General features: G+C 47.0%; 1 protein-coding gene across 1 annotated transcript; it reads right to left on the reverse strand.

Moving 5' to 3' along the window:
• Nucleotides 1-614: 614 nt before the first annotated feature.
• Nucleotides 615-25,634, reverse strand: LOC112214805 (E3 ubiquitin-protein ligase pellino homolog 1-like). Its single transcript, XM_024373836.2, has 7 exons — nt 25,198-25,634; nt 14,163-14,351; nt 12,985-13,114; nt 12,671-12,772; nt 4,913-5,191; nt 1,869-2,057; nt 615-1,430 (listed from the first exon to the last, which is right to left on the reverse strand). The coding sequence occupies exons 2-7, from the start codon at nt 14,321-14,323 to the stop codon at nt 828-830; spliced, it is 1,464 nt and encodes a 487-aa protein (XP_024229604.1). The 5' UTR covers nt 14,324-14,351; nt 25,198-25,634; the 3' UTR covers nt 615-827.
• Nucleotides 25,635-25,862: the final 228 nt, after the last annotated feature.

A 25,862-nucleotide genomic window follows, 5' to 3' on the forward strand; every position in this document is an offset into this window, starting at 1 on the left:
CCTCCTGTCGTTGTGGCAGGGCGCTGCTGACCTTGAGTGGGTTATTTAAAGTGTGGTGACGCCGCAGACAGGGAGCAGGGTACCAGACACTACTCAGGGGGAGACTGAACAGACAGAGAGAAACAGGGAGGTTCTGTAGGTTGAAATCAAACCTCACTGAATGGGTTTTCTCAAGTGGAGGATGATAACCACTCATGTCATCAATTAGCTGTTGAGGATGCTGTTGATTGGCTAATGGCCTGGTAGGAAGTCAGCCCTCATGGTGCTTCAGACCCATGCTGATGAATCCGATTTAATGAGTCAATCACCAGGATAGAAACATGTAGCAGATCTAGCTCTAACATTGAGTCAATGTAAACACCATCACACACAATGGATGGTTTCATCATTAGATCTGATTCATCTGGATTGACTAAAACTAGTAGTCCGACGACCCATCCACACCGCTCCGGCCAATTGCCACACCCTCTAGTGTTTATTTTCCACACGATTCAGGATGAGTGGTCAGGCAATGAAACCATAGCCAGTTCACCAGTTCAATTAATCTGATGATGAACCTATTCACGCCTTTTATCTACAATAAGTAATCCAAAAATCACCAAACACTTGTCACGTTTTCATTTCAACACATTTTATTTACATATTCCCCAAATACAACTTAAATACCATTTCTGCTTCATCTGCTTCCATCACGTTTCCCTCTTCAGTTCAGTCCATCTTCATTTCAACAGTTTTTCCAATGATTGTCCCTTCATGTTTCCTTTTAGACTTTTCCATAGTCCACCCTCCCTCCACCCTGCCCTCTATCTCACCCCCCAGGGGCAGGCTCAGTCGACGGGCCCCTGAAAGATGAGTTTGATGTGCCCGTGCTCGCCCGTCAGCCAGGTGCCACAGAAGGGGCATGCGGCGTGGAAGGCGTGTGTGCCGTGCGGCAGCGGGATCTGGCTCCAGCCCGCCACTGTCTTTTCCGAACACACGTGGCCACAGGGGCAGAAGGCGTGCGTCGGGGGGCCCGCGTCCAGGTACAGCCCGCCCTCACAGCCCAGCCACAGGGGCACGTAGGGGCCCACGCGCCGGCACATGGGGCACTCCCTTTCCCCGGTGCTCGCCGGAGCCGTCCCTCCGGGGCCCACGTTATGGCCCTTGTCTTTCCGGTAGCCCCAGTTGTGGTAGCCGTGGACGTGACCACAGTTGACATAGACCCAGGGCTGCTTCTTGTCCACAATCTCTCGCCGGGCCAGGCTGGGGAAGGCCAGGGTGTTGAAACCCACGGGGCACTGGGGCCGTGCGGCATTCAGCTCCTGGCGGAGGGTCTCCAGCTGCTTGAGGGTGGGGGTGCGGCGCAGGCCCGACGGGGTGCGCCACAGAAGGGTTGCGCCGCACAGGTCGATCAGAGAGCCATCCTGCAGGGTGTTGGACTCGTTCTCCACCTGGGGAGGAGGGGAGGGGGGAGGAAGGGAGAGGGAGGAGGGATAGGGGGAGGATTAGTAAACAAGCCCAGAAAATACTGTAAATACTGACAAACCCATAACTATTTGCATATGTTGTTTCCTTTTTCGGTGTTTGGAATTTTATTTCCTTTCCCAACAACCACTTGATGGCACTGTGATCATCCCATTAAAGACATTAAAGCCATTATTCACATACCATCAAGAGTCTAATCAAATGATTCACATACCATCAATTATCTAATAAAATTATTCACATACCATCAAGAGTCTCGTCAAATGATAATAATACCATCAGGAGTCGAATCAAATGATTCACATAACATCAAGAGTCTAATCAATTGATTCCAGTAGTCCTGATAATCAGACAGGTTTGAGGCTTTATTCCCCCCACCTTACCACTGATGACCCCCTTCTCACCAATGTTCCCCTCTGCTGGGCCGAGCGTGTCTCCCGCAGGGCAAAGACGTTCCCACACACCGAGATCTCCCGCCACACGCCCGGCGCCGGCTCAGACACAAACTCCCCCGCCGGGTGCATCACCAGCACGCCATTGGTGGTCAGGCCGTCCATCAAGCCGTCCGACGTCCGCCATTTGGCAGCCCGCTCCTGAGAGACCCACCCCCGCACACAAAGAGACAGACAAAGAGCCAAGGTAAGGGATAGTGATGATAGAGGCAGATAGAGAGATCAAGAGGGGAGGGAGGTAGAGCGAGAGAGTGGAAGAGAAAAAAAGAGAGAGAGAGAGGGGCTGGGGCAAATAGAGAAAGAGGGGGAGAAAAAAACAGCTAACATTGCTTTTTTGTACTTCTATATTTAGCACAGAGTAGGACTGCTATACTGAGATGCACACACACAAACATTGCAGGGCATTCAATCCCTCCAGCGGCTGTGTTCTCTGATATTCTCTCAATGGACATAGAATTCAAAGCAGTCACGACTGCAAGCCATTCAACCAGTATTATTGTATAAGCTTTACAGTAAATGTACGTCCTTATATATTTTTTTACAAATCCCCCCTCTCTCTTTCCATCCCTCTCTCTTTCCATCCCCCTCTCTCTTTCCATCCCTCTTTTCTCCACCTCCACACTATCAGTGTGCCAAGCCGCCTGCCTGACCCCGCTTTCTGCCAAGGACATTGTGTGTGCCAGTTATAGTATAGAGGAGGTTATTCAGCCTGCGTTTCATTGACAGCAGCTAGCAGCTCTTCAGCTATTATCCTGTTCTCTAGCTGTATGTTTAGCATAGCCGTGCACCGACGACATGCTACGAAGCAGAGATGAGTTATTAAAGTCTCTATAGTTGGGTTAGGTTAGTCATCTGGATGTTTTGTCACAATTATGTCATGACTTGGTAACATTGTCCTTGTGGGTTGACTTTTTAGTGTCACGTCACACTATAATTGTCATCAACGTCATCATTTTGTGTTAGCTGGAAGGCAGGGCAGGAGGCAAGATCAGGTGGGACCATTCTAGCCAATGAAAGGGCAGATACGGGTGTGAACAATAGGCACAATGGGCACAAACCTAACCACTATGAAACTTATATTTGATCAAATAAGCCACACATAGCAAATATGCCATATATTCTTTCTCAACCAAATTTGACACGCTCTCAAATTCCTCGCTTGGTGAGCAAAAAATATATTTAAAAAAATAAAAAGATTTTGGACTCAGCTTTCCCTCTCGCTTCTCTGGCTGTAGTCAGTTAAACCATTTTCAGAATAAACAATGCCTTCTTGTGTTATATTCACTAAAACACATATAATGTATCACAACTGCATGTATCATAATTAATAACTGCATTTGGTGTATTAACTATCCTGTCATTGGTCACTGTTGGCACAGGATGCAGTATTCATCCCCAGGACAAACTTTTTAAAAAACATTACCTCCTTCCTTAATCCAATCCAATATGGCCACCCTTCCTGCCCCTCATAATCAAGTGCTAGTGGAGGTCAGTGGCAGTACAGTGTGTCTGACTATGACTCTGGGGCTGGGGAGTACTGATGAGTACTGCTGGACTCCTGCCTCCAATGTCTTCCACAATGACAATGCCCTCCCTCTCTACCCCCTCTCTCTTTTCCTCCCTCCCCCCACTGGCCTCCCTGTCTCTCCCCTTGCCAACTCTCTGTCTCTCCGTTTACAAATTAATCTTGCAGAACCCCTTCAATAGCTCATTCCATGGTATAGGCGAGAGGAGAGGGGAGGGGGAGAACTGAGTGTCTCTGCCAGGAATGGATCAAAAGCTTATTTTGTCAATGAGTAAGCAAGCAACCCCCCCCCCCCCCCCACTTCATGACACTGGACCACTGCACTGTGATTTTGTGCCAGTCGATTGTTGTGTTTACTGATTGGAGCGGTTTTCAGCAAACTCACACTCACACACACACACATAGACAGACACAAGTGTTTGCACACACACATAACATGCATTCATATCAATTTAATCACAGCTCCTTGACTCCCACAATTCCCATTTCCCTGCAGTTTGTGTGTGTGTGTGTGTGTGTATAGCATCCAACAATGCTGTCATAAATCCAATCCATTAAAAGAGTTGTGGCCCTTAGAGCCTGACAAAGCAAATGCGGCTTGGCCATCCCGGACGTGTGTTTATTGATAATTACCGTTGATAGTACTGTTGATCTTTAAACAAAGTGCAGGCGCAGGCTGTTTCTGTGGCTGGGAGCTGGGCCAACCGTGAGAAGCCCTAAGCACTAAGGCGAAAAAGATGCCCAACACCAGAGGAGTGTGTATGTGTGTTTGCTACGTGTGCTCCCTCTTCCGCCTCTAGGTCACCAGGCTGCTCGTTATGGTGCACGCCAATCACCATCGTTACGTGCACCTGTGCGTCATCAGACTCACCTGGAGTCCATCACTTCCCTGATTACCTTCCCTATATATGTCACGGCCTTTGATTCCTTCCCCAGGCTTCATTGTTTCTGTTTCATGTCTGTGTGATGTTAGTGGTTCTTGTTTTGTATTATGTTGCATTTAAAATACCCACTCCCTGAACTTGCTTCCTGACTCTCAGCGCACATTGTTACAATGTCAGTGGAGGCTGCTGTGAGAACAGCTCATAATAATGACTGGAACGGAGTGAATGGAATGGTGCATTTGATACAATGCCACTCCAGCCATTACCACGTGCCCATCCTCCCCAATTAAGGTGACACCAACCTCCTGTGGAGACCAGAGGTGTTTGTGTTTAAGATGGGGACAACAGAGTGCTAATGGGTTTGTCCAGTACAGAATGCTGTGTATGAATGTATACCTCGACAAAACATTCCCAAGAAGCAGATCACAGGGTGACGATTCACACAGCCACTTACAACTCCTCCACACCACACCACCACTTCCGCCCTGATTTGTCTCCACAGTATATCACACATAACGATGACATCAATGGGGTGTGATGTCGCCCATGCTGTCACTCACACTGTAGTCGTCACCGCGATGACTCACCCCCAGGAAGATGTTTTTGGAGGAGTCGAAGCCGGCGGCGTAGATGCGGGCCGTGTACGGGGCACTGCGTTCGCACATGATACGGCACGCATAGCGGGATATTGTGCTCTGGACCGACTGCCCTCCTCCTCCGCCCCCCTCGCCCACCGCACCCTGGCCCTGCCCCCTGGCCACGCACCCTGGCCCCGCCCCCTGGCCCTGCCCCCCACCACCACTGGTGCTGCTGCCTGCCGTGTCCGTCACCACAAAGTCAATCATGTTCTCTGTAGAACGCCCGATCTGTTGAGGGAGATAGAACGTAGGAGATAGAACATAAGTGATAGAACATAGGAGATAGAACACAGGAGATAGAACATAAGTGATAGATTATAAGTGATAGAACATAGGCGATAGAACATAAGTGATAGAACATAGGAGATAAAACATAGGAGATGGTTCATAGAATTATACAATAAAGTACAGCAGAAGAGAGTGGAGTAGTGTAGAGCAGTGTGGAGCAGTGTAGAGCAGTGTCGAGTAGTGTAGAGCAGAGTGGAGCAGTGTAGAGCAGTGTGGAGTAGTGTAGAGCAGTGTGGAGTAGTGTAGAGCAGTGTGGAGTAGTGTAGAGCAGAGTGGAGCAGTGTAGAGCAGTGTGGAGTAGTGTAGAGCAGTGTGGAGTAGTGTAGAGCAGTGTGGAGTAGTGTAGAGCAGTGTGGAGCAGTGTCGAGTGGAGTAGGGTGGAGTAGAGTGGAATAGTGTGGAGTAGGCTGGAGTAGGGTGGAGTAGAGTTGAGTAGTGTGGAGTAGTGTGGAGTAGAGTGGAGCAGTGTGGAGTAGAGTGGAGCAGTGTTGAGTAGAGTGGAGCAGGGTGGAGTAGTGTTTGGTAGAGTGGAGTAGAGTGGAGTGGTGTAGAGCAGTGTGGAGTAGAGTGGAGCAGTGTGGAGTAGAGTGGAGTAGAGTGGAGCAGTGTGGAGTAGAGTAGTGTGGAGTAGAGTGGAGTAGGGTGGAGTAGAGTGGAGTAGTGTGGAGCAGAGTGGAGCAGAGTGAAGCAGAGTGGAGTAGTGTGGAGTAGAGTGGAGTAGTGTGGAGCAGTGTAGAGCAGTGTGGAGTAGAGTGGAGCAGAGTGGAGCAGTGTGGAGTAGAGTGGAGCAGTGTAGAGGAGTGGAGTAGGGTAGGGTGGAGTAAAGTGGAGCAGTGTGGAGCAGTGTGGAGTAGAGTGGAGCAGTGTAGAGGAGTGGAGTAGGGTGGAGTAGGGTGGAGTAAAGTGGAGCAGTGTGGAGCAGTGTGGAGTAGAGTGGAGCAGTGTGGAGTAGAGTGGAGTAGGGAGGAGTAGAGTGGAGTAGTGTGGAGTAGTGTGTAGTAGGGTGGAGTAGAGTGGAGTAGTGTGGACTAGAGTGGAGAAGTGAGGAGTAGAGTGGAGCAGTGTTGAGTAGAGTGGAGTAGGGTGAAGTAGTGTGTAGTAGGGTGGAGTAGGGTGGAGTAGAGTAGAGTAGTGTGGAGTAGTGTTGGGTAGAGTGGAGCAGTGTGGAGCAGAGTGGAGCAGTGTGGAGTAGAGTGGAGCAGTGTGGAGTAGGGTGGAGTAGAGTGGAGTAGTGTGGAGTAGAGTGGAGCAGTGTGGAGTAGAGTGGAGCAGTGTAGAGTAGAGTGGAGCAGGGTGTAGTAGTGTGTAGTAGGGTGGAGTAGTGTGTAGCGGGATGTAGCAGGGTGGAGCAGGGTGGAGTAGTGTGGAGTATGTTGGAGTAGGGTGGAGTAGGGTGTAGCAGTGTGGAGTAGTGTTGAGTAGGGTGTAGCATGGTGGAGTAAGATGGAGGAGTGTGTAGCAGTGTGGAGTAGGTTGGAGTAGGTTGGAGTAGGGTGGAGTGGGGTGGAGTAGGTTGGAGTAGGGTGGAGTAGGGTGGAGTAGGGTGGAGCAGTGTGGAGTAGAGTGGAGTAAGATGGAGTAGTGTGTAGCAGGGTGGAGTAGGGTGTAGCAGGGTGGGTAGGGTGTAGCAGGGTGTAAGATGGAGTAGGGTGTAGCATTGTGGAGTAGGGTGGAGTAGTGTGGAGTAGGGTGTAGCCGTGTGGAGTAGGGTGGAGTATGGTGTATCAGTGTGGAGTAGGGTGGAGTAGGGTATAGCAGTGTGGAGTAAGGTGGAGTAGGGTGTAGCAGTGGGGAGTAGTGTGGAGTAGGGTGTAGCAGTGTGGAGTAGGGTATAGTAGGGTGTAGCAGGGTGTAGCAGTGTGGAGTAGGGTATAGTAGGGTGTAGCAGTGTGGAGTAGGGTGGAGTAGTGTAGAGTAGAGTGGAGTGTAGTGTGGAGTAGGGTGTAGCAGTGTGGAATAGTGTGGAGTAGGGTGGAGTAGGGTGTAGCAGTGTGGAGTAGGGTGGAGTAGGGTGTAGCAGTGTGGAGTAGGGTGGTGTAGGGAGGAGTAGGGAGGAGTAGGGTGGAGTGGAGCAGTGTGGAGCAGTGTGGAGTAGAGTGGAGCAGTGTGGAGTAGAGTGGAGCAGTGTTGAGTAGAGTGGAGTAGTGTGTAGTAGTGTGGAGTAGTGTGACAGTAGTGTGTAGCAGGATGTAGCCGGGTGGAGTAGTGTGGAGTAGGGTGGAATAGGTTGGAGTAGGGTGGAGTAGTGTGGAGTAGAGTGGAGTAGTGTGGAGTAGTGTAGAGTAGGGTGTAGCAGGGTGGAGTAAGATGGAGTAGTTTGTAGCAGTGTGGAGTAGGTTGGAGTAGGGTGGAGTAGGGTGGAGTAGGGAGGATTAGGGTGGAGTAGGGAGGAGTAGGGTGGAGTAGGGAGGACTAGGGAGGAGTAGGGTGGAGTAGGGAGGCGTAGGGAGGAGTAGGGCGGTATAGGGAGGAGTAGGGAGGAGTAGGGTGGTGTAGGGAGGAGTAGGGTGGAGTAGGGAGGAGTAGGGAGGAGTAGGGTGGTGTAGGGAGGAGTAGGGTGGAGTAGGGCGGTATAGGGAGGAGTAGGGTGGAGTAGGGAGGAGTAGGGAGGAGTAGGGTGGAGTAGGGAGGTGTAGGGAGGAGTAGGGTGGTGTAGGGAGGCGTAGGGAGGAGTAGGGTGGTGTAGGGAGGAGTAGGGAGTAGGGTGGTGTAGGGAGGGGTAGGGTGGAGTAGGGAGGTGTAGGGAGGCTTAGGGAGGAGTAGGGTGGTGTAGGGAGGAGTAGGGAGGAGTAGGGTGGAGTAGGGTGGAGTAGGGAGGTGTAGGTAGGAGTAGGGTGGTGTAGGGAGGAGTAGGGTGGAGTAGGGAGGAGTAGGGTGGTTAGGGAGAAGTAGGGAGGAGTAGGGTAGTGTAGGGAGGAGTAGGGTGGAGTAGAGTAGAGTAGTGTGGAGTAGTGTGGGGTAGAGTGGAGCAGTGTGGAGCAGAGTGGAGCAGTGTGGAGTAGAGTGGAGCAGTGTGGAGTAGGGTGGAGTAGAGTGGAGTAGTGTGGAGTAGTGTGGAGTAGAGTGGAGCAGTGTGGAGTAGAGTGGAGCAGTGTAGAGTAGAGTGGAGCAGGGTGTAGTAGTGTGTAGTAGGGTGGAGTAGTGTGTGGCGGGATGTAGCAGGGTGGAGCAGGGTGGAGCAGGGTGGAGTAGTGTGGAGTATGTTGGAGTAGGGTGGAGTAGGGTGGAGTAGGGTGTAGCAGTGTGGAGTAGTGTTGAGTAGGGTGTAGCATGGTGGAGTAAGATGGAGGAGTGTGTAGCAGTGTGGAGTAGGTTGGAGTAGGTTGGAGTAGGGTGGAGTGGGGTGGAGTAGGTTGGAGTAGGGTGGAGTAGGGTGGAGTAGGGTGGAGCAGTGTGGTAGAGTGGAGTAAGATGGAGTAGTGTGTAGCAGGGTGGAGTAGGGTGTAGCAGGGTGGAGTAGGGTGTAGCAGGGTGGAGTAAGATGGAGTAGGGTGTAGCATTGTGGAGTAGGGTGGAGTAGTGTGGAGTAGGGTGTAGCCGTGTGGAGTAGGGTGGAGTATGGTGTATCAGTGTGGAGTAGGGTGGAGTAGGGTATAGCAGTGTGGAGTAAGGTGGAGTAGGGTGTAGCAGTGGGGAGTAGTGTGGAGTAGGGTGTAGCAGTGTGGAGTAGGGTATAGTAGGGTGTAGCAGGGTGTAGCAGTGTGGAGTAGGGTATAGTAGGGTGTAGCAGTGTGGAGTAGGGTGGAGTAGTGTAGAGTAGAGTGGAGTGGAGTAGTGTGGAGTAGGGTGTAGCAGTGTGGAATAGTGTGGAGTAGGGTGGAGTAGGGTGTAGCAGTGTGGAGTAGGGTGGAGTAGGGTGTAGCAGTGTGGAGTAGGGTGGTGTAGGGAGGAGTAGGGAGGAGTAGGGTGGAGTGGAGCAGTGTGGAGCAGTGTGGAGTAGAGTGGAGCAGTGTGGAGTAGAGTGGAGCAGTGTTGAGTAGAGTGGAGTAGTGTGTAGTAGTGTGGAGTAGTGTGACAGTAGTGTGTAGCAGGATGTAGGGTGGAGTAGGGTGGAATAGGTTGGAGTAGGGTGGAGTAGTGTGGAGTAGAGTGGAGTAGTGTGGAGTAGTGTAGAGTAGGGTGTAGCAGGGTGGAGTAAGATGGAGTAGTTTGTAGCAGTGTGGAGTAGGTTGGAGTAGGGTGGAGTAGGTTGGAGTAGGGTGGAGTAGGGTGGAGTAGGGAGGATTAGGGTGGAGTAGGGAGGAGTAGGGTGGAGTAGGGAGGACTAGGGAGGAGTAGGGTGGAGTAGGGAGGCGTAGTAGGGCGGTATAGGGAGGAGTAGGGAGGAGTAGGGTGGTGTAGGGAGGAGTAGGGTGGAGTAGGGAGGAGTAGGGAGGAGTAGGGTGGTGTAGGGAGGAGTAGGGTGGAGTAGGGCGGTATAGGGAGGAGTAGGGTGGTAGGGAGGAGGAGGAGTAGGGTGGAGTAGGGAGGGTAGGGAGGAGTAGGGTGGTGTAGGGAGGCGTAGGGAGGAGTAGGGGGTGTAGGGAGGAGTAGGGAGTAGGGTGGTGTAGGGAGGGGTAAGGTGGAGTAGGGAGGTGTAGGGAGGCTTAGGGAGGAGTAGGGTGGTGTAGGGAGGAGTAGGGAGGGTAGGGTGGAGTAGGGTGGGTAGGGAGGTGTAGGTAGGAGTAGGGTGGTGTAGGAGGAGTAGGGTGGAGTAGGGAGGAGTAGGGTGGTTAGGGAGAAGTAGGGAGGAGTAGGGTAGTGTAGGGAGGAGTAGGGTGGAGTAGAGTAGAGTAGTGTGGAGTAGTGTGGGGTAGAGTGGAGCAGTGTGGAGCAGAGTGGAGCAGTGTGGAGTAGAGTGGAGCAGTGTGGAGTAGGGTGGAGTAGAGTGGAGTAGTGTGGAGTAGTGTGGAGTAGAGTGGAGCAGTGTGGAGTAGAGTGGAGCAGTGTAGAGTAGAGTGGAGCAGGGTGTAGTAGTGTGTAGTAGGGTGGAGTAGTGTGTAGCGGGATGTAGCAGGGTGGAGCAGGGTGGAGTAGTGTGGAGTATGTTGGAGTAGGGTGGAGTAGGGTGGAGTAGGGTGTAGCAGTGTGGAGTAGTGTTGAGTAGGGTGTAGCATGGTGGAGTAAGATGGAGGAGTGTGTAGCAGTGTGGAGTAGGTTGGAGTAGGTTGGAGTAGGGTGGAGTGGGGTGGAGTAGGTTGGAGTAGGGTGGAGTAGGGTGGAGTAGGGTGGAGCAGTGTGGAGTAGAGTGGAGTAAGATGGAGTAGTGTGTAGCAGGGTGGAGTAGGGTGTAGCAGGGTGGAGTAGGGTGTAGCAGGGTGGAGTAAGATGGAGTAGGGTGTAGCATTGTGGAGTAGGGTGGAGTAGTGTGGAGTAGGGTGTAGCCGTGTGGAGTAGGGTGGAGTATGGTGTATCAGTGTGGAGTAGGGTGGAGTAGGGTATAGCAGTGTGGAGTAAGGTGGAGTAGGGTGTAGCAGTGGGGAGTAGTGTGGAGTAGGGTGTAGCAGTGTGGAGTAGGGTATAGTAGGGTGTAGCAGGGTGTAGCAGTGCGGAGTAGGGTATAGTAGGGTGGAGTAGTGTAGAGTAGAGTGGGTGGAGTAGAGTAGAGTGGAGTGGAGTAGTGGAGTAGGGTGTAGCAGTGTGGAATAGTGTGGAGTAGGGTGGAGTAGGGTGTAGCAGTGTGGAGTAGGGTGGAGTAGGGTGTAGCAGTGTGGAGTAGGGTGGTGTAGGGAGGAGTAGGGAGGAGTAGGGTGGAGTGGAGCAGTGTGGAGCAGTGTGGAGTAGAGTGGAGCAGTGTGGAGTAGAGTGGGCAGTGTTGAGTAGAGTGGAGTAGTGTGTAGTAGTGTGGAGTAGTGTGACAGTAGTGTGTAGCAGGATGTAGCCGGGTGGAGTAGGGTGGAATAGGTTGGAGTAGGGTGGAGTAGTGTGGAGTAGAGTGGAGTAGTGTGGAGTAGTGTAGAGTAGGGTGTAGCAGGGTGGAGTAAGATGGAGTAGTTTGTAGCAGTGTGGAGTAGGTTGGAGTAGGGTGGAGTAGGGAGGATTAGGGTGGAGTAGGGAGGAGTAGGGTGGAGTAGGGAGGACTAGGGAGGAGTAGGGTGGAGTAGGGAGGCGTAGGGAGGAGTAGGGCGGTATAGGGAGGAGTAGGGAGGAGTAGGGTGGTGTAGGGAGGAGTAGGGTGGGTAGGGAGGAGTAGGGAGGAGTAGGGTGGTGTAGGGAGGAGTAGGGTGGAGTAGGGTGGAGTAGGGAGGAGTAGGGTGGAGTAGGGAGGAGTAGGGAGGAGTAGGGTGGAGTAGGGAGGTGTAGGGAGGAGTAGGGTGGTGTAGGGAGGCGTAGGGAGGAGTAGGGTGGTGTAGGGAGGAGTAGGGAGTAGGGTGGTGTAGGGGGGGTAGGGTGGAGTAGGGAGGTGTAGGGAGGCTTAGGGAGGAGTAGGGTGGTGTAGGGAGGAGTAGGGAGGAGTAGGGTAGTGTAGGGAGGTGTAGGTAGGAGTAGGGTGGTGTAGGGAGGAGTAGGGTGGAGTAGGGTGGAGTAGGGAGGTGTAGGTAGGAGTAGGGTGGTGTAGGGAGGAGTAGGGTGGAGTAGGGTGGAGTAGGGAGGTGTAGGGTCATGAATAGAATAAAATGTATATGAGTGGAAATATGTCATTAGGGAGGAGGGAGGTAGAAAGACCCAATTCCATTTCAATCCCACTGAAGTCATGATATTGTCTGGGGCACAGTGGACAAATGCCCACAACATTTCATTAAACAAGACTGTCCCAAGCCCAATTTCTCTTCAAAAAGTTCAATTTCCTATCAGCTCCCTGCCAGGCTGCCAGGAGATAAAATGTCAGCCTCATCACAGCCCCTGGTTGGAGAGAGAGCTGACAGAGGAACAGATGGGCTCACTGCAGCCTTGGAGCATTCCAGCCATGCAGCCTGCAGCCCCTCCAATCCATTCAGTCTGCAGGAGTTGGGACTCCACATTCATCACAGGGATAAGAGAGATAGATATCGGATGGGAGGAGAGGAGAGGAGAGAGAAAGGAGGGGAGGACAGGAGAGGAGAGGGGAGAGAAAGGAGGGGAGGACAGGAGAGGAGCAGACACCACCACAGTCTTCTCCTGACTCTGCATTTCTAACAATCCCTATGGCATCTGCCAACAAATTGCATTTTCCATGAACTGTGACATCTGCTCACAGTGAGTGTGTAGGTAGACTGGTCCCAGGTCAGTTTGTGCCATACAGCCAACTCCTACGGCCGTTGTTTTGCTATAAAGTACAAACTGAACCAGGACCAGGCTAGCTTGTAGGCAAGAACAGGGGAGTCTGCAATAAGGCTGTGACTGTGTTGATCCCAAATGGTATCACATAGGGTCATACTCTGTTGTGCGTTTCTAGGTCCTTGTTTTGCGGAAGCGTTGGGGCTCTGGCTGAGTTGGCATGTCATGTTAAAGATGACTCACCTGAAACATATCTGTGTTGCTGTCATGGGTGTATTCTACAATGACCGAGTGACTCCTGGACAAGGTGTAGGAGATGCTGTGCTGGCTTTTGTTGCTGAGAGCCTGTCGATGCAGAACACACACATACACAGGAACCAGGTCATATAGCCAGCTACTTAGGAAAGGGCATTCCTGTTTGGAAATGTTTTAGTACCACACATGGTAAGAGTTAACAAACATAGTCCTTTATATGTACTACTCATTCCTGTAGTAAACATTTTATAGACAGTGTTTAATACCGTGGAAGACTGTATAATTATAATGTGACCTCTCACCTTTGACACCAGAGGGGTAGAGACATTGTGGATGACATCAGGTTTGACCCCGTTGGCTTTGGGTCTCTTGTAGAGGGCCAGGCGACTTCTCCTCCGTCCCTTGTCCCCATTGGCCAAGGAACCATTGTGCCTGAGTACAATATGGGTCATCATAGAAAACACGTATCCAATAATCAACATGGACAAAATATACACTTTGATTAGATGGTGCCTATATTCCATTCAGTTGGGATTGCTGCTTGCAGTTTTATCCTATTATATATAGTGGGATCTACACAACTAAAACATGTGACAGTCTTCTCACTGGGCACAGACGTCATTTCAACTTTTAGTGTTTATTTACATCTCGTTGAGTTGTCAACTCATGTGAATATTATGTGAAATCAACCAAAACAACGACCACGTCATTGGATTTAGTTTAAAAGTTGGGTGAACATCATCACATAGATTTTTGGGTTGTTGAATTGACGTGAAAACAATGTTGATTCAACCAGTTTTTGGCCAGTGGGTTTAGTTTTGGCGCAAATTATTCCTTTAAACCTGGACCAAATGTACTGAATCTCAATCCATAATCCTTGGGTTCTAAGGGGAATATTCCTAATTTAGGTTAGTCTGAGTAAATTCTATTAGCTGTCTATGTCATGATTGGATAGGGATCACAAAATGTCTGCAGTTGGCAATACACTGTTAAAACTGCCTCGAATCTATTGACGCACCAGTGCACAAACTAATGTGGCCCCACTGTGGAAAGAGGACATTCTCATGAACACGATAGTGGTGGATCACTGTCTCTCTCATTGAGGGTTTCATTTTCCTATTCTGCCCCATGGCTCTGTTTTTTATTGACATCTTTGTAAAGTAGGTAGGATGAATAGTGTTTTCAAATCATGTTTTAAGGTACACACAAGTCTATTGTACACACAACCACTCAGACTTGAAACCCCATATAAAATATGCTTTCTTAGGGCATGCTGTTTGTCAAACAGTCTGGAATGGGATGAATGGGATGGCAAATGGACCAACTGTTGTACATATCAACCACTAATGAAGACACATGAGCAAACACACACACACACACAACGTCACAGCCACACATGTACACACATGCACTCACAATCACAACCTTCACCACCACACATCTCCACCACATACATCAGAGGGACAGGTAGATGACCCACCCTAGAACCATGAGCTCCCCATACTTGATGGGCTCCTTGTCCCCGGTGAAGAGTCCGTCGTGGGGCGTGGAACATGAACCCGGGGGGCTCTTGTTGCAGGACGGGCGCAGCTCCAGAGAGGGTGGGGGACACAGGGCCTCTGAGCTACCCTCCAAAACCATGCCCACCGGCCACAACGTGGGCTCACACCTGGGAGAGAGAGAAGGGGGCGAGAGAGGAGTGAGGCAAGAGAGAAGTGGGGAGAGAGAGAAGGGGGAGAGAGAGAAGTGAGGCGAGAGCGAAGGGGGAAAGAGAGAAGGGGAGAGAGAGAAGGGGAGAGAGAAGGAGGAGAGAGAGAAGGGGAGCGAAATAGAAGGGGGAGAGAGAAGGGGGAGAGAGAAGGGGGCGAGAGAGAAGGGGGAAAGAGAGAAAGGGGAGAGAGAGAAGGGGGGAGAGAGAGGGAAGGGGCAGAGAGAGAAGGGGGAGAGAGAGAAGAGAGAGAGAAGGGGAGAGAGAGAAGGGGGAGAGAGAAGGGGGGAAGGGGCAGAGAGAAGGGCAGGAGAGAAGGGGAGAGGGAGAAGGGGGATAGAGAGAAGTGGAGAGAGAGAAGGGGGAGCGAGAGAGAGAAGGGGGATAGAGAGAAGGGGGAGAGAGAAGGGGGAAGAGAGAGAAGGGGGAGAGAGAAGGGGGAAGAGAGAGAGAAGTGGAGAGAGAGAAGGGGAGAGAGAGAGAAGGGGAGAGAGAGAGAAGGGGGAGAGAGAGAAAGAAATGGAGAGAGAGAGAAGGGGGAGAGAGAAGGGGGAAGAGAGAGAGAAGTGGAGAGAGAGAAGCAAGACAATCAGTGAAGTAAGAATGATACAACTGTAGACCATCACTGATGTATCATCACAGTATCAAACAGGGTCTTCCCTCCCTCCCTCATCCACCTGTCAGGTGTCCTTTGAATGGGACAATGTCATGAAAGGTCTCTATTCATTTCAAATGACTGGCATGAGGGGGGATGTCAGTTAGTCCTAATGCAAAGGAGCCTCTCAGCGTGACAGCTTGTCAAGTCAGGAAAACAAGTCACTTCCTCTTGGCATCCATTTGTGTTGGTTCATTACTGGCTCAAGCCCCCTGCACCTAAAAGCTAACCAATAGGCTTAATCTATGTAATGCGGCCCTCATCGTAGATGCTGCATTTGTGGTCAGACTCAGACAGTCATCCTGATGTTGTTGCTATACTAGGTCACCTGAATTGTAATTCTGCATTATGTGACTGAACAGAAGTACTGTCTCTTCTTTGCTGACTTGATGCATTTACATTACAGTGTAATTGTGTGAGTCCACGACAGGCAAAACTAATGGGACTGGATTTTGGCCTAGCATTTCCACACAGGCAGCTAAACAAGCGCCTAAATCAACAGCCTCAGTTTGTACCGCATTGTGTATCTGTCTGACATATCCTACCATGGTTCTAAATTAACTTGTGCTTCCTAGAGCTTTTAAAGTTAGCAACCAGATAACCATCAATCAATGTTCTGTCATGTCCGAGATTTTTAACGAGCCCTGTGAGAGTTTCAACCTTTCCCTGGGCATCGGGTCCCATCCAAGGGTGGACCCGGTTCAACATTATTGGTTTTCATTTCTTACTAAAGGTTTATGGGTGTCTGGCTGCCTGTGGCACTTCAACGGTTCGATTGGGGGCCCTGTCAAATTAAAACAAGCACTTGGCATTAAATGAATTGGACTAAAAATATATTTTTATGATAGCCTAATGCAATTGTATAATACCACAGGGTCACATTTTTTTTGTGGCGCTTTACAGTAACAAGCATCATATTTGATGAATTATGAACAGAGGGGAAAAAATTATATCCTAAACAGTGGGTGTGTTTAGTAAATGACTCACAATATTCATTTATATGTAGATACTTTGACATTTGCAAATGTCGCTACACAAGTAAAAACAAACCTCTCCATTGCTATCTGTCTTGGCAATGAGACAAACACAAATTCCATGCCAATGTTTAATATAAAAACTATATTATTCATCAGCAGTGGGCGAGACCACCTATACCACAAACCCAATGAAGCCAGTGACATCACACTGCCAGCCTAATGCCTTGTTCCCTATTTATGGACCATGCAAATTAACATATATTTTTATTTTATTTTACCTTTATTTAAACAGGCAAGTCAGTTAAAAACAAATTCTTATTTTCAATGACAGCCTAGGAACAGTGGGTTAACTGCCTGTTCAGGGACAGAACGACAGATTAGTACCTTGTCAGCTCGGTGGTTTGAACTTGCAACCTTCCGGTTACTAGTCCAACGCTCTAACCACTAGGCTACCCTGCCGCCCCTGATAGAGTTGGGGTTATAAACATACTGGAATTCCAACTCTCCAATATGTTATCTTCTCCCAGCAGCACACATACTGTACGTCTGATCATAGAATTCGATTTACTAGAACTGTCCATTTCTATTCTATTTCTATGTGACTGATATCTTAGATAACCTTGAGTTTGTGCTTTCATCCCTCTAAATGAATGGCCCGACCAGACAAAGAGCATGGGAACTACAGCTGTACCGACGAGTTGTCAATTGCGTCATGATGTGAACATCAGACTTTATTCAATATAAACACGTCTAATTGGAAGCCAGCGGGGAAAATATCCCCTTGTAATCAGGATGACATAGAGTAGATTTAGTCAGCCGGTCACCATTTCATTACGGCTCTCCATTGCTATGGCTGGGAGATGGAATGGTAGAGGCATGGGATGGACAGAGCGAATGGAGAGAAGGGGAGTAGAAAGAGAGAGAGAGAGAGAGAGAGAGAGAGAGAGAGAGAGAGATAGAGATAGAGAGAGAGAGAGAGAGAGAGAGAGAGAGAGAGAGAGAGGGTGAGGGGTTATAGAGAGAAAGAGAAAGAGGGGAGAGAAACAAAGAAAGGCAGTGTGACAAGACAGAAAAGGAAAAAGCATGGTGGCATGGTGGCATGGTGGATGGATGGATGGATGGAGGGAGGGGGGCTAGTGGTGTGTGTGTGTGTGTGTGTGTGTGTGTGTGTGTGTGTGTGTGTGTGTGTGTGTGTGTGTGTGTGTGTGTGTGTGTGTGTGTGTGTGTGTGTGTGTGTGTGTGTGTGTGTGTGTGTGTGTGTGTGTGTGTGAGGGAGGGAGGGAGGGAGAGAGTGTATGTGTATGCATGCATGCGGGTGCAGGGGTTTGGCAGGGTGATGGATTGCTTGTTCTCTGCCATGCACTTTCTAATCAAGCCAACGCCACAACCTGGGGGTGGAGAGAGATATATATATATATATAGAGAGAGAGATAGAGAGATAGAGAGAGAGAGATAGAGAGAGATAGAGAGATAGAGATGGAGAGAAAGAGGGTGGGGGTTAGAGAGAGAGAGAGAGAGAGAGAGAGAGAGAGAGAGAGAGAGAGAGAGAGAGAGAAAGAGAGAGAAAGAAAGAGAGAGAGAGAGAGAGAGAGAGAGAGAGAGAGAGAGAGAGAGAGAGAGAGAGAGAGAGAGAGAGAGAGAAAGAGAGAGAAAGAGAGAGAGAGAGAGAGAAAGAGGGTGGGGGTTTATAGAGAGAAAGAGGGGAGAGAAACAAAGAAAAGCAGTGTGACAAAGGAAGACAAAGGGAAATGGAATTATAGAGAGAGAGAGAGAGAGAGAGAGAGAGAGAGAGAGAGAGCGAGAGAAAGCGAGAGAGAGAAAGAGAGAGAGAGAGAGAGAGAGAGAGAGAGAGAGAAAGAGATCAGAGAGAGAGAGAGAGAGAGAGAGATCAAGAGAGAGAGAGAGAGAGAGAGAAAGATGGGTGCAGCTCTTCCATCTCCATCCATTTATAAATGAACAGAGAGCTAAATATATACACCAGGAAATGATCTCAGGAATAAATTATGAATTCCTCGCAACATTGATCATATTTTTTTCCTCTTTAGCCATTTAAAAAACACATTTTTTATATTCTTCCATATCTGATTTTTTTTTTGCCACTGTCATATCAGTAGTATACAATTATAGAGGTTGGGATATCAGTTGAGTTATTGTTTGTGGTTTATCACTCGTAGCAGTGGTACTGATGTTTGCACAGTAGCGCCACTATCATTGCTTGTAGTATTAGGGTTATTACTGTAGTGCATTCCATGTTATTGACTAGAGACTGCTCCCTGACGCTGAATATCATAGTGAATAAATCTGAGCTGCTGATGACCATACTGTCGTGGTCTCTCTGACTCCAGAGGCAAAGACGGAAACAAGCCAGGGACTTAGACGTAGTACCTTGCTAAGAAAAGCAAGATGTTGGCATGAGATAAACAGTAAATCTACTGTATGTTGACGTTCATATCTCTACCTCGATTCCTGACTTTGCCCAGTGCCAGCTGATAGAGGCTATCTAACTGTGTGCACAGGCACATGAGAACATACTACGCTATTGGCTCACTTTGTGTTATGGCATTGATTGCCAGTCACTGGTTGGTCATGGTCTATGGTAGCTAAGGCGTCACCTGTTATAGAGGCAGACACCAACAAATCCTGATAGCACCGGTGTTGTTTACTAATGGCCCTACCTGAGACTGTCTGTGACTGACCAGTGTTGTGTACTAATGTCCCTACCTGAGACTGTCTGTGACTGACCAGTGTTGTGTACTAATGTCCCTACCTGAGACTGTCTGTGATCGACCGGTGTTGTGTACTAATGGCCCTACCTGAGACTGTCTGTGATGGACTGGTGTTGTGTACTAATGGCCCTACCTGAGACTGTCTGTGATGGACTGGTGTTGTGTACTAATGGCCCTACCTGAGACTGTCTGTGACTGACCAGTGTTGTGTACTAATGGCCCTACCTGAGACTGTCTGTGATGGACCGGTGTTGTGTACTAATGGCCCTACCTGAGACTGTCTGTGACTGACCGGTGTTGTGTACTAACGGCCCTACCTGAGACTGTCTGTGACTGACCGGTGTTGTGTACTAATGGCCCTACCTGAGACTGTCTGTGACTGACCAGTGTTGTGTACTAATGGCCCTACCAGAGACTGGAACAGTAGTGGAGAGGGTAGCAAGTTTTAAGTTCCTCGGCATACACATCACAGACAAACTGAATTGGTCCACTCACACAGACAGCATCGTGAAGAAGGCGCAGCAGCGCCTCTTCAACCTCAGGAGGCTGAAGAAATTTGGCTTGTCACCAAAAGCACTCACAAACTTCTACAGATGCACAATCGAGAGCATCCTGGCGGGCTGTATCACCGCCTGGTACGGCAACTGCTCCGCCCTCAACCGTAAGGCTCTCCAGAGGGTAGTGAAGTCTGCACAACGCATCACCGGGGGCAAACTACCTGCCCTCCAGGACACCTACACCACCCGATGCTACAGGAAGGCCATAAAGATCATCAAGAACATCAACCACCCGAGCCACTGCCTGTTCACCCTGCTATCATCCAGAAGGCGAGGTCAGTACAGGTGCATCAAAGCTGGGACCGAAAGACTGAAAAACAGCTTCTATCTCAAGGCCATCAGACTGTTAAACAGCCACCACTAACATTCAAATCAAATCAAATCAAATCAAATCAAATCATCAAATCATAACATTGAGTGGCTGCTGCCAACACACTGACACTGACACTGACTCAACTCCAGCCACTTTAATAATGGGAATTGATGGGAAATGATGTAAATATATCACTCGCCACTTTAAACAATGCTACCTTATATAATGTTACTTAACCTACATTATTCATCTCATATGCATACGTATATACTGTACTCCTTATCATCGACTGCATCCTTATGTAATACATGTATCACTAGCCACTTTAACTATGCCACTTTGTTTACATACTCATCTCATATGTATATACTGTACTCGATACCATCTACTGTATCTTGCCTATGCTGCTCTGTACCATCACTCATTCATATATCCTTATGTACATATTCTTTATCCCCTTACACTGTGTATAAGACAGTAGTTTTGGAATTGTTAGTTAGATTACTTGTTGGTTATTACTGCACTGTCGGAACTAGAAGCACATGCATTTCGCTACACTCGCATTAACATCTGCTAACCATGTGTATGTGACAAATAAAATTTGATTTGATTTGATTTGACTGTCTGCGACAGACCGGTGTTATGTACTAATGGCCCTACCTGAGACTGTCTGTGACTGACCGGTGTTGTGTGATGCAGTATGTATGATGGAGTAGAATGTCCTTCAGTCCTGAATGGCCCTCACTGGCCCTATCTGGGTATACAGTCAGTGGAGTGGACAGCATAGCACCTCAGAGAGAGAGAGAGAGAGAGAGAGAGAGAGAAAGTGTGTGTGTGTCTGTTTCTTCTCTCCTTTCATCAAATTTTATGAGGGTTCCACCTAATCAGGTTAGGAAAACCACTCAATGTTCTACACTAGATAATAGAAGGAGACAAATCCTCATTTCACATTAAGCTGACACACAGACTGTAGCAATTGAGGATGCCTTGGAAAACAACAACAACAGTAACATCCATTACCAGGGCCAACATCCATGCCATACTATACCTTAGTCAACGTTCTATCTCTATCCTTTTGGAAAGGGTCCCTCTTTCATTGATAACACTATTTATTTCCCTTCAAAGTTGCATTACGGTCTCTTTGTCAGGTCTTTTTAGGTGATACATCTTTGGTTCAAAGTACCTTTTACAGATACAGATAGGGATTCAGAATTGCAGCACATTCTCTTCCTTTGAGACTACTCTTTGTCAGGTTCAACTGGGTTCATATCTCAAATGGTTCAACTGGGTTCATATCTCAAATGGTTCAACTGGGTTCATATCTCAAATGGTTCAACTGGGTTCATATCTCAAATGGTTCAACTGGGTTCATATCTCAAATGGTTCAACTGGGTTCATATCTCAAATGGTTCAACTGGGTTCATATCTCAAATGGTTCAGCTGGGTTCATATCTCAAATGGTTCAGCTGGGTTCATATCTCAAATGGTTCAGCTGGGTTCATATCTCAAATGGTTCAACTGGGTTCATATCTCAAATGGTTCAACTGGGTTCATATCTCAAATGGTTCAGCTGGGTTCATATCTCAAATGGTTCAGCTGGGTTCATATCTCAAATGGTTCAACTGGGTTCATATCTCAAATGGTTCAACTGGGTTCAAATCTCAAATGGTTCAACTGGGTTCATATCTCAAATGGTTCAACTGGGTTCATATCTCAAATGGTTCAACTGGGTTCATATCTCAAATGGTTCAACTGGGTTCATATCTCAAATGGTTCAACTGGGTTCATATCTCAAATGGTTCAACTGGGTTCATATCTCAAATGGTTCAGCTGGGTTCATATCTCAAATGGTTCAACTGGGTTCATATCTCAAATGGTTCAACTGGGTTCATATCTCAAATGGTTCAGCTGGGTTCATATCTCAAATGGTTCAGCTGGGTTCATATCTCAAATGGTTCAACTGGGTTCATATCTCAAATGGTTCAGCTGGGTTCATATCTCAAATGGTTCAGCTGGGTTCATATCTCAAATGGTTCAACTGGGTTCATATCTCAAATGGTTCAACTGGGTTCATATCTCAAATGGTTCAGCTGGGTTCGGACTACACTTTGCCTACGCTCCCCTAAAGACTACATAATATTTTGTCGGTAGGCAATAAAAATCTCCTCTCTATGTTATTGCCACCTCCACCTACCTGCTTGACCCTCTGGCTCTACAGGAAGACACAGGTGGGTCGCTCTGATACCTCATCACCTCTCCACCTCTACAGGAAAGCAAAGGTGGGCTGCTCTGTTACCTCATCACCTCTCCACCTCTACAGGAAAACACAGGTGGGTCGCTCTGATACCTCATCACCTCTCCACCTCTACAGGAAAGCAAAGGTGGGCTGCTCTGATACCTCATCACCTCTCCACCTCTACAGGAAGGCACAGGTGGGCTGCTCTGTTACCTCATCACCTCTCCACCTCTACAGGAAGACACAGGTGGGCTGCTCTGTTACCTCATCACCTCTCCACCACTACAGGAAGACACAGGTGGGTCGCTCTGTTACCTCATCACCTCTCCACCTCTTCAGGAAAGCAAAGGTGGGCTGCTCTGTTACCTCATCACCTCTCCACCTCTACAGGAAGACACAGGTGGGTCGCTCTGTTACCTCATTACCTCTCCACCTCTACAGGAAGACACAGGTGGGTCACTCTGTTACCTCATTACCTCTCTACCTCTACCACACACACTCTCCCCAGCCATTGTCCGGGTTAGAGTTTGGCCGGGGTAGGCCGTCATTGTAACTAAGAATTTGTTCTTAACTGACTTGTCGAGTTAAATAAAGGTTAAATAAAAAATGTAAATGATGGTTGTCTTTATTTGCTCTATGAAGTTGTAAACAGCATTAATATAGTTGTAAACCGTACTAATTAAGTTGTAAGCAGTATTAATGTAGTTGTAAACAGCATTAATGTAGTTGTAAACAGCATTAATTAAGTTGTAAATAGCACTAATGTTGTTCTAAACAGTATTAGTGAAGTTCTAAAACATATTAATTAAGTTGTAAACAGTACTAATTAAGTTGTAAACAGTATTAATGTAGTTGTAAACAGTATTAAGGAAGTTGTAAACCGTACTAATTAAGTTGTAAACAGTATTAATGTAGTTATAAACAGTGTTAATTAAGTTGTAAACAGTATTAGAGAAGTTCTAAAACGTATTAATTAAGTTGTAAACAGTATAAATGTAGTTGTAAACAGCATTAATTAAGTTGTAAACAGTATTAATGTAGTTCTAACCAGTATTAATTAAGTTATAAACAGTATTAATGTAGTTCTAACCAGTATTAATTAAGTTGTAAACAGTATTAATGTAGTTCTAACCAGTATTAATTAAGTTGTAAACAGTATTAATGTAGTTCTAACCAGTATTAATTAAGTTGTAAACAGTATTAATGAAGTTCTAAACAGTATTAATTAAGTTGTAAACAGTATAAATGTAGTTGTAAACAGCATTAATTAAGTTGTAAACAGTATAAATGTAGTTGTAAACAGCATTAATGAAGTTGTAAACAGTATAAATGTAGTTGTAAACAGTATTAGTGAAGTTCTAAAACGTATTAATTAAGTTGTAAACAGTATAAATGTAGTTGTAAACAGCATTAATGAAGTTGTAAACAGTATAAATGTAGTTGTAAACAGTATTAGTGAAGTTCTAAAACGTATTAATTAAGTTGTAAACAGTATAAATGTAGTTGTAAACAGCATTAATTAAGTTGTAAACAGTATAAATGTAGTTGTAAACAGTATTAGTGAAGTTCTAAAACGCATTAATGAAGTTGTAAACAGTATAAATGTAGTTGTAAACAGTATTAGTGAAGTTCTAAAACGTATTAATTAAGTTGTAAACAGTACTAATTAAGTTGTAAACAGTATTAATGTAGTTGTACACAGCATTAAGTTGTAAACAGCATTAATGTAGTTGTACACAGCATTAAGTTGTAAACAGCATTAATGTACTTGTAAACAGCATTAATGTAGTTGTACACAGCATTAAGTTGTAAACAGTATTAATTCAGTTGTAAACAGTAGTTGTAAACATTATTAATAAAGGTGTGAACCTTATTAATGAAGTTGTAAACCATATCAATGTGGTTATAAACAGTATTAATGAAGTTACAAACAGTTTTAATGAAGTTGTATATTTACTCTATAGGAGGAAGAGGAGGAGTAAACATTGAAGAAGGAGAAACAAAACAGACAGCCTCCCCGTAGGCTCTATTAAGGGCACAACAAGAGAACACCGAGGCCTCTTTAACAAGACGACTGTACATCATAGGGAATAGGAGACTGGTTATGGTGCACACAAATTGAAAATGAGTGTCTCAAAACATGCTGTTGAATCATGAGTGTGTGTGTGAGTGAATGAGTGTGTGTATGTTATGCTGTGGACACAATACAGTATATGGCAAATTAACACTGATTTCTTAGACTGAGGCTTGAGTTTATTTCTAGATCTATTAAATGTACAGATCAACCTACCTATACAGCTTATCATAAGAACTTCACAATATGTTTGTGTGTTGGACAAGAGGTCCTAAAGGAACCAAACATGCTCAATAATTGTTCTTACATAATATTGACACACTTCCAGGTTCCACATTGTGTACTTGTCCTCCAAAGTATGCGGGAGTTGTGAGCCATCTTGGTCCCCATTATCATCATGCCTGTCTCATCAAGCAGGCCTCCCCGAAGAACAGAATTTGCCACGCACCAATAATCAGAATAAATCAAATATGCACAAAGCCCGTTGGTTCTGCAATAAGGCTAAGCTAGAGATATTTTGATATGTATGTAAAACCAACTAGCTACACACTGATTTGAGAGATGAAAAAATGATCATGGCTGGTTCTGTGCCTTCAACCGGCAGATTGCAGAGGATTGCGTCTCCCTCTGTCACACTCACAACGGTCGTCTATGATCGCTTTAAGATGCAGTTGTGTTAAAAAGGACATGTCATTTGACTTTAAATAATCACAGCCGTAACCGTATGGAATGATGACATTTCCGTTGGTTATAAATATTGTAGCTATAACAACCTTTGTTTAATGTGCGTATAGGCTTGCTGAAAGAACCATCACTGAAAAAGATATATTAAGCTATATGAAAACATGTTATGTTATTGTAACATCAAAAATGTAATTAAATGTTATTACGGTGGAACGTGACGGTCTGTTTATTACAGTATCTTTAAACTTAATGAGGTTAGTGTATATTTTAATAGCCTATCCATTGTAATATGTTGTTCTTTGTTCAACGTTTCTCGGCTCCATAGCACAGCAGTCTATGAGGCAGAGAAGTACACAAGGGAATCCACTGCACAGACAATACATACTACAATGTAAGACATCACCACGCACGCAAGCACACACGCACGGACAACAAAATAGGCTATCCTATCTCCTAGCATCGTGTCATGAATGTAACAAAAGAAGAAAAAAAGCACACGACCGGCCAATTGTCACCACACTTCAGCACTCAAAAACACAATGATGGCCAGTAATTTAACAGGTAGCCAAATGAATCAATAAATACCCGCTGATGTTTTCCGAAGTAGGTCCGTAAATTTTTTTATTCCCTTTTAGATTGTGTCAATCCCCGTGTGGCCTCAATATCGGGCGTCGTGCCGTTGTTAAAAGACCACCTGCTAAGGTAAATTGGATGGAACAACCATTGGACAGGACAGTCGGCATTGCCTCTCCGTTGTCATCGGGTACATGGGAGACTGCGAGATGCTCTTTCCCCCTGGAGACTAATCGTGGTCCAGACACCCGGTTGTCACGCCCATCTCTCTCTAGCGCTGCTCTCCTTTGGTGAAAACTCAGTAGTCACACGGATCCACCATCGCCCACATTAATGCGTCTCTGCAGTTGGTCAGGATTCCGCGACTATTGCGTAAGGCCGTCTTCAGATTCGCACAACGTGCTGGCTCCAGCTATCTGCTGATTCCTGAGCGTGGTACTTGTACTGTACAGTAGGTAAACTACTGTAAAAAAAAAAAGGCGCGCTTCAGGCAGGTACAGTAGCATGTGTAGATTAGTCTGTGTGAATGACAATGTTTTTTTGTTTTTTTCAGAAACACCTCACTGCTCTATATTCTAGGGAGATACGATGTGGCTGTACATTTGAAGAATGAGCAAGCTGTTGACTTGCTGAGAAACATATGCTACCTTTCCCCAAGGCAAAAAAGGTAATTTCCT

This window comes from Oncorhynchus tshawytscha, linkage group LG15 (genome assembly GCF_018296145.1).
Source record: "Oncorhynchus tshawytscha isolate Ot180627B linkage group LG15, Otsh_v2.0, whole genome shotgun sequence".
Taxonomy (NCBI): Eukaryota; Metazoa; Chordata; class Actinopteri; order Salmoniformes; family Salmonidae; genus Oncorhynchus; species Oncorhynchus tshawytscha.